Here is a 16,645-nt window from a genome sequence, read left to right on the forward strand (position 1 = left end):
TTGTGTAACCATTATGCATAATGTTTGACAAACGTTTACTCCAATATTCTCTTCCCTTTCACTATCCCAAAATGAAAAGTACAGTCATAACACCCCCCCCCCCCCCCACACACGCACACACACACACACACACACACACTTACACCCCCATAGCTCCCCCCCATAGCTCCCACCCATACCCCACATTCCCCCCGGCTATACACCCCCCCCCCCCCCCCGGTATATATTGTTAAACGCGCATGACAATACCATTACAATTCTATACGCATATACGCGTTGGAATAAATAGACGTACCTCGACTTTATCGGCTTTGATATTCAGTTGGCGCAAAATATTAAACCATTCAAATATTATGAATACCTTTTCGTCGATGTGAGATCGGCGACTCCTTTGGAGAGGGTAATGCTTTAACACCACTTCAGTAGGGCGTATCTAGTGAGAGCAAAACGTTCAGACGGTATGTTGTGACAATTAAGATTTCGGTCAAAATGGTGTGTGTCTGGGTACTTCTGTCCGCACTTGCTGGATGCATACCGTTTTCTTCGTGTCAAGGTAGGTCCAGTTAATGGTCAGCTCCTGAGACTGTCCCTCCACTTGGTCACAAACCAAACATCAACACCCTGACTGCTGGCTGTGGTGAGTCGGAATTTTAGGATGAACTAAGTTTCAAAACAAATGCACCAGGGTCTTTTACAAAATTGTGACCCTCCACCACGGAATGAGTCGCATGTCACCTTTGCATGATTTTCATATTTTTCCATTTTCCTAAAGAATTATTTATGCTCTATCCAGTGGTGAAAACCGTTTTAGAAAAGAGCAAAAACTGTTTGAGTTATAAGCCTGTGACTAAGGTGACCCTCACACTGTTACCAGACACTCCCCGGACTTATATTAAGCCTTGCGCAGAACCGCGCGAGATGACATGCGACTCATTTCGTGGTGGAGGGTCACATTTGATTATGCTACAAATACCATTATGCATAGAGAGCACACAGGCTGTTTATGTTTGGTATGTGACCACGGTTTAGTCTTATTCCATGTAAAAGCCTGACCAGATCGGAGACGGTGAGGCAAACTTTTTTCACGCGGCAGAGACGACCTTTAAAAGAGATGTTATTTGGACAAAATACGGTCTTACATCGTTCCGTAAGCTCCACAATTCGTTTCAGCCAGGTTTGAAATGATGTCACCGCACCAGGAATCTTTTTAAATCAATGTTTGAACGTTCAATCATTCAAACTTTAAACCCTGTGTTTGGGTAATCTTTCAAGACTAGCTAGCGGGGTCTCGTAGACGAATGGCTGTTTTGATCTGTATCTAATGTCATATTTTGGTACAAAACAACAACCCAAGAACAATAACAACAAATAACGTATATTCAGTCACTGTCAATTCTAAATGTCATACTTTTCAAACGACTTGGAATTCTTCACCTATAAATACACGTCACAGATTGTGCGTACTATGTCTGCAAAGCACGGACTAAATAACATTCAGTTGTCTAATTTGAGTTTCATATTTTCCGTGCGAATTTTATTCTACCTCAATTCAAACCCCGGCATTACACGGCCGTCACAGATTATTAGGGCTATGTCCACGAATACAAACTATGTGATTATGTCACTGTCTACTCATGTTTCATGTTTTCCTCGCCGTGTTAATTCTATAAATAGAGTCTCCGTGGCCATCTGTCGGAGACTGACCGGACTATTTCTGCGAAGTTTGTATTTAGGTTTTCCATTCGATTTTAATTCTGTCACCATAGAATCCATGGGGCCAGTTGTACGCAAAGTATGCACTATTTTGAGTTTCATTTTTTTTCCCCACAATTATCTTTTTTGTCTACCCATCCCGATCCCCACCCCCTCCCACCCTCCCACCACAGACTTCCAGACTATTGTCTATGAAGAAAACACTTAGTCTACTATGTCGCTGTTTCATGCTATCTATGCGATTTTGTTCTGTCACCATTGGAGCCCTGCGGCAAACTATAGGCAAAATGCTCACTGTGTCTCGTATATGTCACTATATGTCAGTATAGACCGGATGTATAAAACACCGGATGTATGAAAGTCTGGATGTATGAAAGGGGTAGGCAGGATCCCGGCAGAAGCTACTCTTTGTTATTACTTAGAATTTTCCGGTTGTATGAAAATCGGATGTATAAAAGTCCGGTTGTATGAAAGCAAATCTCTGGTCCCGAGCAGCACAAATGCGTTGTTGCAAGACCGGTTGTAAGAAAACGAAAGTAGACCCAAGTCACAAAAGTGTGGTAAGAGTAATTTCCCTTCCATAGCGACTCGAACTTGCAAAATGGCGGACCGCAAAGCGAAAGCTACAGGCAAACGTAGAGTGTTGACATTGTCTGGGCGCCTTAAAATCATAAAGGCAGTAGAGGACAGTCCACACAATTCCCGAACACAGATGGCCATTGATTTAGGTGTCCCCCTGCCAACGCTGTCGAACATCATGAAAGACAAGAACAAATATCGTCACAGGCAAGAAGCGGCGATACTGTGACGACGAGCAAGCGGGCACGGAGCTCTCAGCTGCCGTCTGTGGACAAAGCGCTGCTGGACTGGACTGAAGAGCCATAATAGCCCAGGAAGGCATTTTTTTGTACAATTAGAACCAGAGGCATTGGTCGTGGGTGTGTCTCAGGTTTTTTTTTATGTTGGTGTTGTTGTTTTAATCCATTAAACTGGTTTTAAGTTTAACTCACTTTTTTTGTATTCAGTGCGCGCGCGTGTGTGTGTGTGTTATAAATGTGTGCGTTTTGGAGAGAGAGAGAGAGAGAGAGAGAGAGAGAGAGAGAGAGAGAGAGAGAGAGAGAGAACTCAGAAAATGTTATTTGCTACGCCAATGGTCATTACAAAGCTTCCACGACCAAAAACATTGTCAAAAGCGCAAAAAGGTTGTGGAGGGAACACACACAATACAGTTGAGCCACACACAAACACACACACACACACACGTGCGCGCGAGCGCACGCACGCCGTACGCGCACACACACACAGAGGGACAGGGGGGGGGGGGCTGGGGCGGAGAGTGGACGACCTTATGCAAAGCAGAACAGTTCCTTACACAAACAGTTGCTCTTTCTATCGGTTGTCCTGACTGTGTCAGTGTATGTAAGTACATATACTTTTCCACTTGTTATTCACAAACCTTTTCTTCTAACAAGGATATGTATCAAAACATTTAAACATAAAAAAACAAATAAATACAAAAATGATATGAAAAAAACCCTACTTTTATCAAGTAACAGACGCGTGGCCGGATGTATGAAAGTCAATCCACAATATTTTCATACATCCGGTTAACCGGATTTAGTAAAGACCGGATGTATGAAAGACAAAAAGTGGGTCCCGACGACTTTTATACATCCGGTCTCGACTGTATTCACTTCGAGTAATCTAAGTTTTAAGAAACCGTCTACCTGCTACTATGGCACGCTTTAAATGTGAATAGTTGTGTGTAAAAGAGTTGATTGCGAACAAAACAGAACATGATTGATGCTGAGGCAGCTGGGTATGCCCCCCCCCCCCCCCCTTCTGTATTCACGAGACAACAAACACCACCATCTATTTGAGTGTTCATTGTTTTGTGTAATTGTCTTCATATCTCCGTAGAAGCCCTGGGACCCCCCGTGACAAACTGTCCAGACTATGTCTACGAGGGTCAGATTCTTCGCTGCGATTGTCGTTCCCCTACCAACCTTGCAGCAGTGGGCACCGTGGGTATCACAGTACAATGGGCCGGCTCGCGTCCCGGGCTCCAGCTGGTCACTGATGTCAAGAGGAAGAACTCCAGCCAGACCTTCACCTGCATGATGTTGGGATCTGTCCAGAGGAACACAACATACACGCTGAACTTTGCATGTAAGACCACGCGTAGTATCGATCATTCAAGCTGTTAGTTGCATGTAAGATCATATTTTTAGCACCGAGCTTTCCAGCGAATATACATGTGCATGTTAGACCATAAGTAGCATTATTTCATTCATCTGAAATATGGAAGAAAAAACCATACGTAAAATCAAGCTTTCCAACTGAGATTTGCTTGTAAGATCACACGCAGCATCAAGCATGCACGAACAAACGTAGTATCAACCTTTTCAGCTGAAGTATGTACGTTAGACCGCGCGTAGTATCCAGATTTCTAGCTGAAATGTGCATGTAAGACCATTACATCAAGCTTTCCGGCTGTATACGTAGCATTAAGCTTGTTTTGATTAAATGTGTGAGTGATTAAACGTAGCATTGGGAGTTTTGGATTAAATTTGCATGTGAAATCTTACATAGCATCAAGCTTCTCAGATGAAATTTGCATGTATGGCTATACTTAGCATCCAAGGCTGAGATGCACGAACCGAAAGTGGGTGCCACCCAAACGGGAGAGAACAAACCGCGGTTTTTTTTTTTTTTTTTTTTTTTTTTTTTTGGGGGGGGGGGGGGGGGGGGGAATCAGCTTTTTTTTCAATGAGATATTAGGGCTTACAAACGGAGATGCTTTATTTAACGATCTTATAATATCAATAACAGCTCATTATATATTATATTAAGTATACATTATATATCTATGTTAAATACAAAATATAAAACCAAAAAAAGGTTTTGGTTTGTTTGCTTTTTTGGGTTTTTTTAAATTAAAAAGTGCCTATTTTATCCACACAAACACACACAAAATTCTTACATATTTAATTTTTCCTCACTAAAACAAAATTCAATTTTTGTTCCATTACATTCTTCTTTTCCATTACATTTGAATAATTTTAAAAAAACCGCGGGTTCTCATTGGTTGAAATCACAACAGATCTCAATTGTAACCAATCCAACACCGCTGCTCGCTCCCACCCGGTTGGTATCTATCTCGTGCCCCTCAGCCCAGCTCTCTACCTGACATTTGTATGTGAGACCGTCGTAGTATCAAGCTTTTTATCTGAAATTTGCACATAAGGGCATAATGATTGGCGCATGGCGTTTCTGTTTTTATTTTTTGTTAAAAAGGGATTGGCACTAATTTATCAGTATCAGTATCATAGATATTATAATTGTTATTGTCATTATATCATCCTAATAGTAATTATTATTATAAGCAGTACATGTAGTAGTAGTAGTAGTAGTAGTAGTAGTAGTAGTAGTAGTAGTAGTAGTGGTAGTGGTAGTGGTAGTAGTAGTAGTAGTAGTAGTAGTAGTAGTAGTAATAGTATTAGTAGTAGTAGTAGAAGAAGAAGTAGTAGTAGTAGTAGTACGGTGGTGGTAGTCGTAGAAGAATTATCATTCCCACCATCATTTTAGCCATTATCGTTATTTTTGTCTTTCAGCCGGACCAGAATCCACACGGATCATAGGACCAACATACAACAACCTTGACACGGAGATGGCCTTGACATGTGAAGCGTTTAACGTGACCCCTGCCGCCATCTTTAACTGGAATGGTGGTGACTGTCTTCCCGTCAATTCGCCTAACACCAGCACGTGCCGATTTGTTCCCAAAGCGGGGGACGACGGGAAGGTGATCACGTGTAAAACCAGCAACTCAGAATATCCTGGAGAGTTGAGCGTCACAACTACTTACACCTTAAATCTCACGTGTGAGTGTTGTTCTTGTTATTGTAATGTTGTTTAAAGATAGTACACCCAAGGCGCCATGTTAGAGTTTTCCTACGATTTGGACCTTAAAATGTTCACGTGACATTCATTGTACTGTAACTTAGAAACACCTACAATGATTTGCTGGATACTGCTCCGAAACTATGCCAAATAAAATGTAAAAATTTAATCAGCGAGCGGTTTGCTTCGCCTAGCTCTCCTGTGTTAGGAGTTCGGATTTCCGTTCGTCATCATACTTTATTTATAAAAGTCAAAACCTTTGGATTGAGGTCAGACCTATAGTTTACAAAACGCATGCACATTCCGTGCTATACATGGCTAAACACTTTGTATTACATGAGCAAACACACAGTACATAAGCAAACACACAGTACACACACCCTTTTGTTTCTTCTTCTTCATCTGCGCCTTAACCCACCAGGCGCGGCCGGGATTCGAACCCACGACCGGCGTTTTCAAAGCGGAAGGTCGTGGGTTCGAATCCCGGCCGCGCCTGGTGGGTTAAGGTGGAGATTTCGTTTGAACAATCACCGCTTGAGAAAATCCTAGGTGCACTCCGTAAAGAGCGAGCATTTTTCAAAGAATTTATTTTTGTGTGGCCTGCCGGATTTACTCTAAGACAAATCGTAAGCCTCATTTTGGCGCTAGACCTAACTTTTAAAATCTAAATAATAAATTGACAGCTTGTTACACGAACATTTTTAATCATAAACATGTTCTTTTATCATCAAAGTAAGATCAGTGCAACTCGAAGTTTTGAAAGTTTTAAAAAAAGAGAGCCAGGAAGCAGGTGACAGGTGACGCAAGGTCGTGTTTCTCCAAGCAGACACATTTTCTGCATATCGCTTGCTTCTTTGAAGCCAACCGCCACCGGTAAGTTCGTGTAAATCGCAGTCGTTTGTTGCATTTTAGATTCAGAGGTACACAATTACGTGCTATTGCAGATACAGCGAGTCGCATTGAAATCACAAACTGACGACGAAATTGTGAAAAAAGGAAGTGTGTGACACGGGTTCACGATGGCTCAGGGTAAAATAAACCACGAAATCTAGTGTGTGGTTTACGCAAAATAAATAGCCATTCAAACGAACTGTGTCATTTAATTAATGCTGTTAAATGCTATTGCAAGTGTGTTACATACGGTTAGGACCGGGTTGTTTTTGTGAGAAAATTTAAATCGTTATGTAAACCATTTGAGGCAGACTGGGCATTTAAGATAACCTATAACAAGCAGTTAAGGTTGAAAATATATCAAACTGTCTTCTTTACCTATCTCATACTATGAACAGTTGTGAATTCTTCTGTGTCTAATTTTTGCTGAATGTTTATCAAAGCTAATTCGCATTAATTTGGTCTTACAGTTAACTGAAGAGAGACAAGCTACCAAGCACAAATCCAAACTTGTTTGCAAGAAAACCAGGTAGCTAACTATCAGCACAAAACAACAAGGGGTCCATATTTGGGACCCTTCCCCTGAATGTAGTGTTTTGTCCTCGCCTCTGCAAAGCAAACATGCCAGCTGAATAGCTGAATACCGAATAGGAGCCAGGCTGTGTCGTATTTGTGTTTAGAAATAACCAGAAAGGATGTCTCAAGCCTGTATAGTTTAATTGTATACCCTCCCTTTTCATTAACCTGCACAGGATAATTTTAAACCAGGAAGTGTATCCCTCTATCGTGCTATCGTGTAAACTGTCAGTCTGCTCAAAGCAAAATGAGAAAAGGTTTACGTGTGAGAGCATCTTTACCTGTTGCTGTGTGAACAACCTGTCGATACTTTGATCTCAAAGTTAAGTAAGATTGTTGTGTGTTGCTTGCATCGTTTTCCCTTGACTTCACTTGAAAGTTATGGAAAAGTTCATTATTGCTGCCTGGTTATGCTGCTGTCTTTCGATTACTGCTGGCGAAGGTAAGAACAATTCAGCAAATATTTCAAACTCACTCGATCAGACCAGATATAGAGCAACATTTAAACTGGAAACGTACGGACAGAAATCCTTTAAGTATTAGGCCTCTTCTGTTTCGAAATCAGTGCCCGCTGACCTTCGCAGTTGCTCTTCCCTATCCCAGTTCAAATCGAATCTAAAAACACACCTTTTTCGCAAACATTTACCATACAATATATTTTCAAGCCTGCTCCGTTCCTGATGGTCATTTTTGTCCCATGTACTGTACATAGTTTTTGACGTATGTGTTTTGAGTGCGTATGTTTGTGATAATGTATTATTGTGCAATTTGTTTTATGTAGTGCGCGTGTGTGTCCGTGCGTGTGTTTGTGTAACCTACCCTGCTCGCGGGACCAAATGTAACCGAGTGCCCCTTTCTCTCCAAACTCAAACAATCAAAACACAGGTTAAATTACCAGGTTCTTTTATTTCCAAATGATGGTGAGGGGAAATGTGTGGGAAAACAGGGGTTTACCTTTAATACAAAACTTCCAATGTGTTCTACTCTCTAAAACTAAAACAAACCAAAACAATACTCCAAATCCTCACTCTAGAACTATACTCCAAAACTATACTGTAGATCCTCACTCTAAGAACTATACTCCAGAACTATACTCCAGAACTATACTCTAGAACTATACTCCAGATCCTCGCTCTAGTCTACAAAATCAAAAAACCCAAAGAAACTCTAATCTAAACAAACGAAGTCTAAAAAAACAACCTAAAAACAATCCCCCAAAAAACCAATCCAACAAAACCTAATTAAAACCTCGTCTCCTGAACCTAACTGAAACCCCGTCTACTGAACCTAACTGAAACCCGGTCTACTGAACCTAACTGAAACCCCGTCTACTGAACCTAACTGAAATCTAACTGAACCCCTCTAACGAAACCCCGTCTACTTAAATCCAACTAAAATCTAACTGAACCCCTCTAACGAAACCCCGTCTACTGAACCTAACTGAAACCCCGTCTAACGAAACCCCGTCGCAATTCCGCCATTCTGTAAATCACAGAATGCACGTCATAAGCATACATAAACAACTCAACAATTTCAACCACCACAAACTAAATCCTTTAACAACAACAAAACACATCATTCCTTCCAAATAACATGCCTACAATACAGTTCTCTCAAACACTCAAACGGTTTTCTAAAACATTCAATAAACAAAAGTTTTCCCGAACATTCAACTCACAATACAATCTACTTGAACATTTCAAATAAATCCTCCCAAAGCAGGTCACAACCCGCATACTTTAACGCTGTTTTACCCATTATATAAAAAGAATAGCATATAAATAACATACTCGTCTCAACAAAGTCACATTAACATTCCCTTTCTGCTCGTAGCTAACCTGCCACGCGACCGCTCATTGGACACGTCTGTTCTGCTCGAAGCACCAGCGAAAAGTAAATGCCCCAACCCACAACATCGCGCGTGCCTACGTCACAATGTTAAAACAAATTCAATTCAGAGGGGTGTCGGGTACCGAAAAGCGATATTTTTACCTATGCAAATTAAAGGATCGGCTCTTCCGCCAGACCATTTCAATACAGACAAAACACAGTCTCGGAAACCTTAGTGGATCCCCGATAGTACAGGTTTAAATCCTCAATAGCACAGAGGTACCACGAGTTCACAAGTTCAAACGGATGCGCACAAGTACATGGTTGTGTACCGTAACTGTCGCTCAGTCACAAGCTCACATTTGTGATGATGTTTTATTGAGCAATGTATGATATGTGTGAGATTGCACTGTAAATAATGTTATGTTGTCGTTGTACTTTGATTGTACAGCGCTTTGAGCAGGGTTATACCCTGGATACATGCCCTATATAAATAGTACTAGAATGAATACCCGCTTCGCCGGGTAGCCGGCTTCGCCGGGAAGAAGTACTTAGAGCCGTACGCCGGCTTCGCCGGGTCCGAACAATGGACCCGCCAAGCTTAGGTCCCTCCCAGATTCGTGGAATGGGAACAGCACGAAAATGATTCAGTGGCCATAATGCCATTCCTGACCATATCGAGTCCCATCCTTGTCGACGAATGTAACCGTGTTAATCACCTTTGGAGGCGAACTCCACTCAAACAGGACTGAGCAAGTTATGGCTTCTAAAAGGAAGGCCAGTACATAAATTTACACAAAAGCCGCCAGACCACATCACAAACAGAACTGAACAATGCACAGGTGTTGCTCACATAGAGACACACACACACACACACACACACACACACAAAAACACAGAGAAGCCGTATCTATAGAGAGATAGATGACAGTGTATTTTTCGCGTGGCTATAAATTGATTCGACCTTTGCACTTTTACAGTGAGGATAATTTACGGGTCCAATTTACGTTCTGGACACTGCGTTGACCTTCTAAAAATAGTAACAGTAACAGAACGCCGGGAATATCCGAAGACGCTCCACTCACACTATAGTGCACCATTACGAAGGAAGGGAGGTAAACGCTGAAAACCTGGAGAATATGAGAAGATAAGGAAGAGTTACTTATAATGGTGAAATGAACACAAAAACCAAAATCGATTCAGCGCTGCGCGCTGAGAGCACGTGTTGAAATATCTCATCGATGATATTGTGTCCGGGGTGTAGCTGAATACGGTGTCCAAATTTGAAAAAGATCCACCGAGAACTTTGGCTTTGGTGTGTCGGTATGGGGGCCCGGGTAGCTGAGGTGGAACCAAAATAGCTGAGGTGGAACCAAAATCGGTTCAGCGCTGCGCGCTGAGAGCACGTGTTGAAATATCTCATCAATGAGGTTGTGTCCGGGGTCTCTCTGAATAAGCCCACCAAATTTGAAGCAGATCCATCGAGAACTTTGGCCGTGCATGGCGAATACACAAATACACAGATACACAGACACAAGTCGTATATATATATAGTATGCATTGTTATTATTATCATTATATGTGTACTTTTGTTTTTGTCACCTTCTTCGATTTGAGTCTCGACCAAATGTCATTGAAGTTCTGTGCCTCGATCGATTGCCTTTTACCTTGGGTTTTGTCGTTGTTCTTTTTGCAGACGGTCAAGACGCTGAAATCGTAAAGATAGAAAATTGCAGCGCAGGCTTCATTGACGTTCGAGAAAACGCCAACAACACTATAAAGTGCAAAGGCTTCAACGGAAGGGACATCATCGAGTGGACATTCAAAAGGAATGATGAGAATATAACAAACGGAGTGGCGACGTGTTATGCAAGCTCTAACTGCACTGTCCACCAGCCTGACCACTTTGCTGTAGAGAGGTCAGCGTCACACAGCACGCTGTTCTACCAGCAGTATGACCGTCAGGTGGATAAAGGAGCAACAGTTACTTGTGCCAGTCTGTATCTGTCGTCCAAGAGGTCTAAGACGTGCACGCTCAACGTTAAAAGTAAGAATGTTACCTACATGCCTTTGTTTTGTTTGATCCTTCTTGCTTTCTTCCTCCCTCTCTCTCTCTTTAATTTTTTTTTTCTTTGTTTCACTAAAGTATTGAACATCACTTTAACATCATATATCAGAATTTGCATTCTAACAGTGATCAATTCAAAAATGCGGCCATATATGGATATATAGACAGACAGGCAGGCAAAGAGAGAGAGAGAGAGAGAGAGAGAGAGAGAGAGAGAGAGAGAGGGGGGGGGGGGGGGAGAGAGGGAGGAACACGAGAAAGAGAGATAGAGAGGGATAACACATTCACACAATATGAATGACTTTGCTTGCGTGCAGATCAAGCGAAGCTCTCCAGCTGTACCGTGAATGAAGACAGAGACAGCAGGACAGTCACAGGAAGCTGTCACTTTGAACACGCCTATTCCTACGGGCGAGGTTTCAGATGCACTTGGTATCAGGAAAAAGATGGAATGGTAATGAGAAATTTCGTAACAGCGTGCCACTTTAACGTGAATTGGATCCTTTTTCTTGCGAGGATGTGTTAGGCACTAAAACACAAACGCAAGCTGTCATCCAAATATAATTGAAGACCAGTAAAACGGCTTAGCCACTGATGAACTAAGGGACGTACCCGCATAATCATATCGCAGAATGAACATTAAAGCCATGTACCTCACGACAACAGCAGGGGCTCACTAAAGCTAGTGGTTTTAAAATTCTGCTCTGAGATAGTTGCTGACTTCATATCGAAAAATACAGACAGAAATAAATCTGCTTTATTGTAATCAGTTCTGACTTGGTGCAGTGTGTATTTCAAACTGTTTTCAAGTCTTACATTGAGCCAACTGTGTGCACTTCGAATTTCGTTCTGTAATAGAATTGTTCGTTACATCCCGTAATCCGTCAGAATCACACCCAGTTACCTGGTCCTCAAATTTTGTAAGTTATCTTCACATTCTTACCGACATCTTCGAATTATACGCCTACAATCTGGCAACGTAATTATGGGAACTGCTCTGGTTCAGGAATTCTAACAAAAGGGTTAGGTGCTTCTGATAACACAAAAGGAGATTTCCATCCAGTGCGGTCTGTAAAAGATCTGTCTCTTGTTGAAAAGTTCATAGGCATAACTATGCTCTACATATCATTATTTGTCATCGACATGTACTTCTGCATGCTAAGACATATCGCTCAGTAAAATAAAAATAAAATAAAAACAAGTACACAAACAAACGGATAGAGGTACCGGTACTTTATTCAATGTCTCATTTCCTACAATAGAAATGTGTAATGGGCTAAACTGTGACGTTTGGCTAATGAACCATAAACGGTCTGTTGGTCATTCAGTCAAGATCATTCAGTGGCAAAATCACGTACGAAAGCGGTTCACAGAGTCCCACCGGATGGTGTACATTTACCACGACCTTGGAGCCTGGTAACCACACTTATAGCATCTGCTTCTACCCTGGACCTGGGAACACCATAGTGAATGTTGGAAACATAGGTAGGTCTAGGATTTGACATGATGCATCAACCATGTTGTTTTTGTCTGTATCCATGCGTGTGCGTGTGTGTGTGTGCGTGTGCAGGGCCGGACCAAATGAGTTGTAAGGGGGGGGGGGGGGTTCCTCCTTTTTTTTTGGGGGGGGGGGCAAATCAGCGAAGTGGCGAAGCCACAAGCGCGCGCCTGCAAAGCAGGCGCGCGAACTAGGGGGGTCCGGGGGCATGCTCCCCCGGAAAATATTTGAAAAACGGTTAAAATCTGTGCAATCTGGTGCATTCTGGGCCTTGTTTTGAGGGTTAAGAGCAGCATTGTTTTGGTGCTAAAACTAGTAAAAGTCAAAGCAAGGTACATGCTTTTTCCAGGGGTGGGGTTCCGGAACCCCTGGAAACCCCCCCCCCCTGGGTCCGGCCCTGTGTTTGTGTGTGTGTGTGTGTGTGTGTATGTGTGTGTGTGTGTGTGTGTGTGTGTGTAGTGTGATTGCTTGCTTGCTTGCGTGTGTGGATCAGATGGTTTGTGTGATACTGACAGACAGGGAGACAGGCAGACGGACAAGCAATCCGAAAGACAGATAAAGAAACAGAAACAGACACAACAAAAAGTACAAAGATTTGTTATATTTGCTCCTTTCTCTTTTAACATTTAGTCAAGTTTTGACTAAATGTTTTAACATAGAGGGAGAATCGAGACGAGGGTCGTATGTGTGTGTGTGTGTGTGTGGGTGTGTGTGTGTGTGTGTCGGGTTGTGTGTGTAGAGCGATTCAGAGTAAACTGCTGGACCGATCTTCATGAAACTTTACATCAGAGTTGTTGGGAATAATATCCCCAGACGGTTTTTTTCTCATGTTTTCGATACATGTCTTTATTGACGTCATATCTGGCTTTTTGTAAATGTTTAGGCGACACTGTCACACCACTATTTTTCAATGAAATTGATTAAAATGTTGGCCAAGCTATCTTCGACGAAGGCCGGACTTTGGTATTGCATTTCAGCTTTGCGGCTTACAAATTAATTGATGTGTTTGGTCATTAAATATCTGAAAATTGCAATTAACATTATTTTTGTTATAAAACAGTCCAAAAGCAATGTTATCGTATTCTTCATCATTTTCTGATTCAAAACACATATAAATATGTTACATTCGGATAAAAACAAGCTCTGAAAATTAAAAATATGAAAATTATGATTAAAATAAATTTTCCGAAATCGATTTGAAAACAAATTCATCTTGTCGGTTCGTGATTCCAAAAACATATAGATATAATATGTTTGGATTAAAAACAAGCTCAGAAAGTTAAAAAGAATAGAGATACAGAAAAGCGTGCTATCCTGCTCAGCGTAACCACTACCGCGCTATTCTGGCTCATCAATTTCACTGCCATTGTCACGAGCGGTGGACTACCGATGCTATGAGTATACGGTCTTGGTGACAAAGTGCAGTGCGTTCAGTTTCATTCTGCGACTTGTTGTTTATTTGTTGTTGTTCCTCTCTTTCTATCTCTTTTTAACCGTCCGAATTCAACACTGCAAAGCTCACTAAAGTAAGCATTGTTCATGTTTCACAAATTTCGTCTCCGCTCAGACTCGGTGTGTAACCTCGACACATGCTGCATATGTCTCTTAAGTTTAATGCTGGATGGCATTATTTACATTATTCTTAGCAGTCTTACATGTACTCGCTACTGCGAGGTGCATTTAAGTTGTCTTTCTGCCAAAAATGACGGTAAAGTAAAAGACAATGAAACACTAAAATACGAACCATTTATCTGACAATAATTGTGTGATAGTTTCCGGTACGAGAACGTTTCTTGTCAATGCAGTATTGAAATAATATACCTGGAATTTAATAAGTTGCTTTTAAATATTAACTTGATCGAAATCAAAGCTCTGAGAAGAGAACAAATAACTTTGTTCCAGAATCTTCGGCGGAAACACAGGATGAGATTGACCTTCCTATAGCAGCAATTGTTGGTGGCATTGTGGCTTCTGTAGCTGTCATCATCATCATTGTCGTGGTTTTCATCAGCAGAAAACGAAGACAGAAGGCCGCTGTCACGATCGGGTGACAGAGACCAAGAAAGTGTCACTCAGTGGAGTGCCTGTTCTTGGTCGATTATGATAGAAAGCGCCTGTACGTGATATTGGGCTACAGCAGAGTTTGCTGACAGTGCTCAATGAACACGGAGGGTTTGCTGCGCACGAGTTTTACAGTGGAGGTTTCTGCTGTCATAGGGCTGACGGTTTTTCGCTGACAGCGCACACGGGATTTTCAGGGATTGAGTTTCTCGTGTCTTTTTTCTGCTTGGGGAGGCAGAATCGTGTATAGCTGGACTGGTTTTGTGACAAGGTCAGTCACGTGTTATTGGCTAGGTTGTCTGAGAGAGGCACAAGGACGGCGCACTTGACACCCAGCGGCAGAAGGGGAAGGATCTAATACACAGTTTCTAGAGTATGATGGTTTTTCACCGAGTATTATATTCGGCACTCTAAGGGAACTTCCACCAATTATTTCTTCTCTCTGCCACGTATTTTGCTGAGGACAAGTCGTCAACTTTCCTTCGTCGGCGATGGCTTTCGCATAAGGATTCGACAAGGGGTTCTGGACGTTTTTGGTCACTGTTGACGAACAGAGGCTGTTCCAGGGAGGAAGCGGATTTTTGCTTCCATGAGAGTACAATCATAGGCTTTTGAGGTAATAAATCATTATTTAACGCTGTTGATGAGTCTGTGTTGTGGAATGAAATACTCTCTGTTGTTCTTTCCAGGTTAGCGCATAATTTACTCTCTGTGACGCTAAAATACTAATCTGTATATGGTTTTTGCAGATAGGGAGAGAAGGACGGAAAATGACTGTTTTGTTGTTGTAAAAAGTCCGTTTTGTGCAGGCCCACGTGCTCGATGAGATATTTAAAGATGACATGTTTTAAGGTGGTGGGTGAGGGGTAGCTGACATGTTTAGTGCACCGATGCTTTCTGTTTGCAGCCTTCGTTCGTTTCTGTCGGTTTCCTGTAACCGCTGCACGGCTGCCTTTTGACGGGGCACTGCTAGCTGCAGACGTTGGAGCTGGGACCTGAGGAAGCTACGCTAACCGGCTAACCAGCAGACCGGCTAACCAGCAGACCGGCTAACCAGCGAACCGGCTAACCAGCAACCCGGCTAACCAGCATACCGGCTAACCAGCATACAGAAAGAAAGCTAAGTGCACCGTGTCTTACGCACCCCGTTGACCACCGTTGTCTTTTCTTATCTGTGATTTCATTGGAGTAGTGACAACGTGGGGTGTGTGACCCCTGCATGAACTAGAGCTTTTGAACAGAACATTCTCATTTTGACTGTATTTACACGGGTTCAGCGTGTTACTATAATTTTCTATATACTACTGGCATTTTGTCAGTGACCACGGGTTTTTTACGTGTTGAGAACGTAAAAGGAACATATTTTGAGTGAAGGCTCGAGGGAGGTGGCGAGTTTATACATAAACAGGCGTCTGAAACTTATACTTTTGTTGACTCTATTTAATTGTATGACTGCGAGAGTGGATCGTGGTGTGGTTAGTTAATTAGTAGTAATTAACCGGTTCATAATCACATTAAGTGATATATTGAAACGTGACACATGGGGGCTCGTCCGGGATTTACTCAGTTAATTTCCAACTGATAAAGACCCACCAATTAAGGATAACTAAGAGCAGATAATCTCGTCAGTGCTCGACTTATTTTCTGCTTGGTGCTACCCTTTTTTGTATAGTTTTGATCATATGCGATTCACATCTTGCAGGAAATGTAAATTGTAATTTGTGAGTTATTGTATGCGCTAACTGTGATTATTTCCCTTTCCTTTGTTTGTGAATCTTTGTTGTTGTACGTTCAGAGTTTTCCGTTGCAGAGAGCTGAGCGGGGTTAGCGGATTTGTTATTCGTTTTACTCAGTTTTCTCTACATTGTTGTTTCGTATTCTGTAACAGGTTACATTTCTACCGTCTTGTTTTACTTGGATTTTTCTCCATATTTTGACTTTGTTGGAATTTTGGGGGGGAAGGGTCCGAGGACTTCTGTCCTAACCGAGGCTGTGGGAGACACTCTGTTTCACCGCAAAAAGCAGCCGATAAAGTAGGCCACGGCTGTGGGAAACACTTTGTTTCACCGCAAAAAGCAGCCATAAAGTAGGCTACGCGTTTTGTT

The 16,645-nt window shown here is 42.1% G+C and overlaps 1 protein-coding gene and 1 long non-coding RNA gene across 3 annotated transcripts in view; both read left to right on the top strand.

Moving 5' to 3' along the window:
* The window catches only part of LOC138973885 (uncharacterized), a 59,329-nt gene extending 44,844 nt beyond the window's left edge, over positions 1-14,485 (top strand). Inside the window, exons 1-3 of one of the 2 annotated variants that reach the window (XR_011458209.1) lie at positions 11,275-11,435; positions 12,310-12,466; positions 14,382-14,485. This is a non-coding gene — a long non-coding RNA (uncharacterized lncRNA). Of the gene's footprint in view, positions 1-11,274; positions 11,436-12,309; positions 12,467-14,381 lie in introns of those variants that run through there. The other variant, XR_011458210.1, reaches the window with a different exon arrangement.
* LOC138974387 (uncharacterized) lies at positions 443-6,985 on the top strand. Its single transcript, XM_070347105.1, has 4 exons — positions 443-553; positions 3,634-3,882; positions 5,328-5,597; positions 6,978-6,985. The coding sequence occupies exons 1-4, from the start codon at positions 490-492 to the stop codon at positions 6,983-6,985; spliced, it is 591 nt and encodes a 196-aa protein (XP_070203206.1). The 5' UTR covers positions 443-489.
* Positions 14,486-16,645: the final 2,160 nt, after the last annotated feature.

The sequence above is a fragment of the Littorina saxatilis genome, linkage group LG8 (assembly GCF_037325665.1).
Source record: "Littorina saxatilis isolate snail1 linkage group LG8, US_GU_Lsax_2.0, whole genome shotgun sequence".
NCBI classification, from domain to species: Eukaryota; Metazoa; Mollusca; class Gastropoda; order Littorinimorpha; family Littorinidae; genus Littorina; species Littorina saxatilis.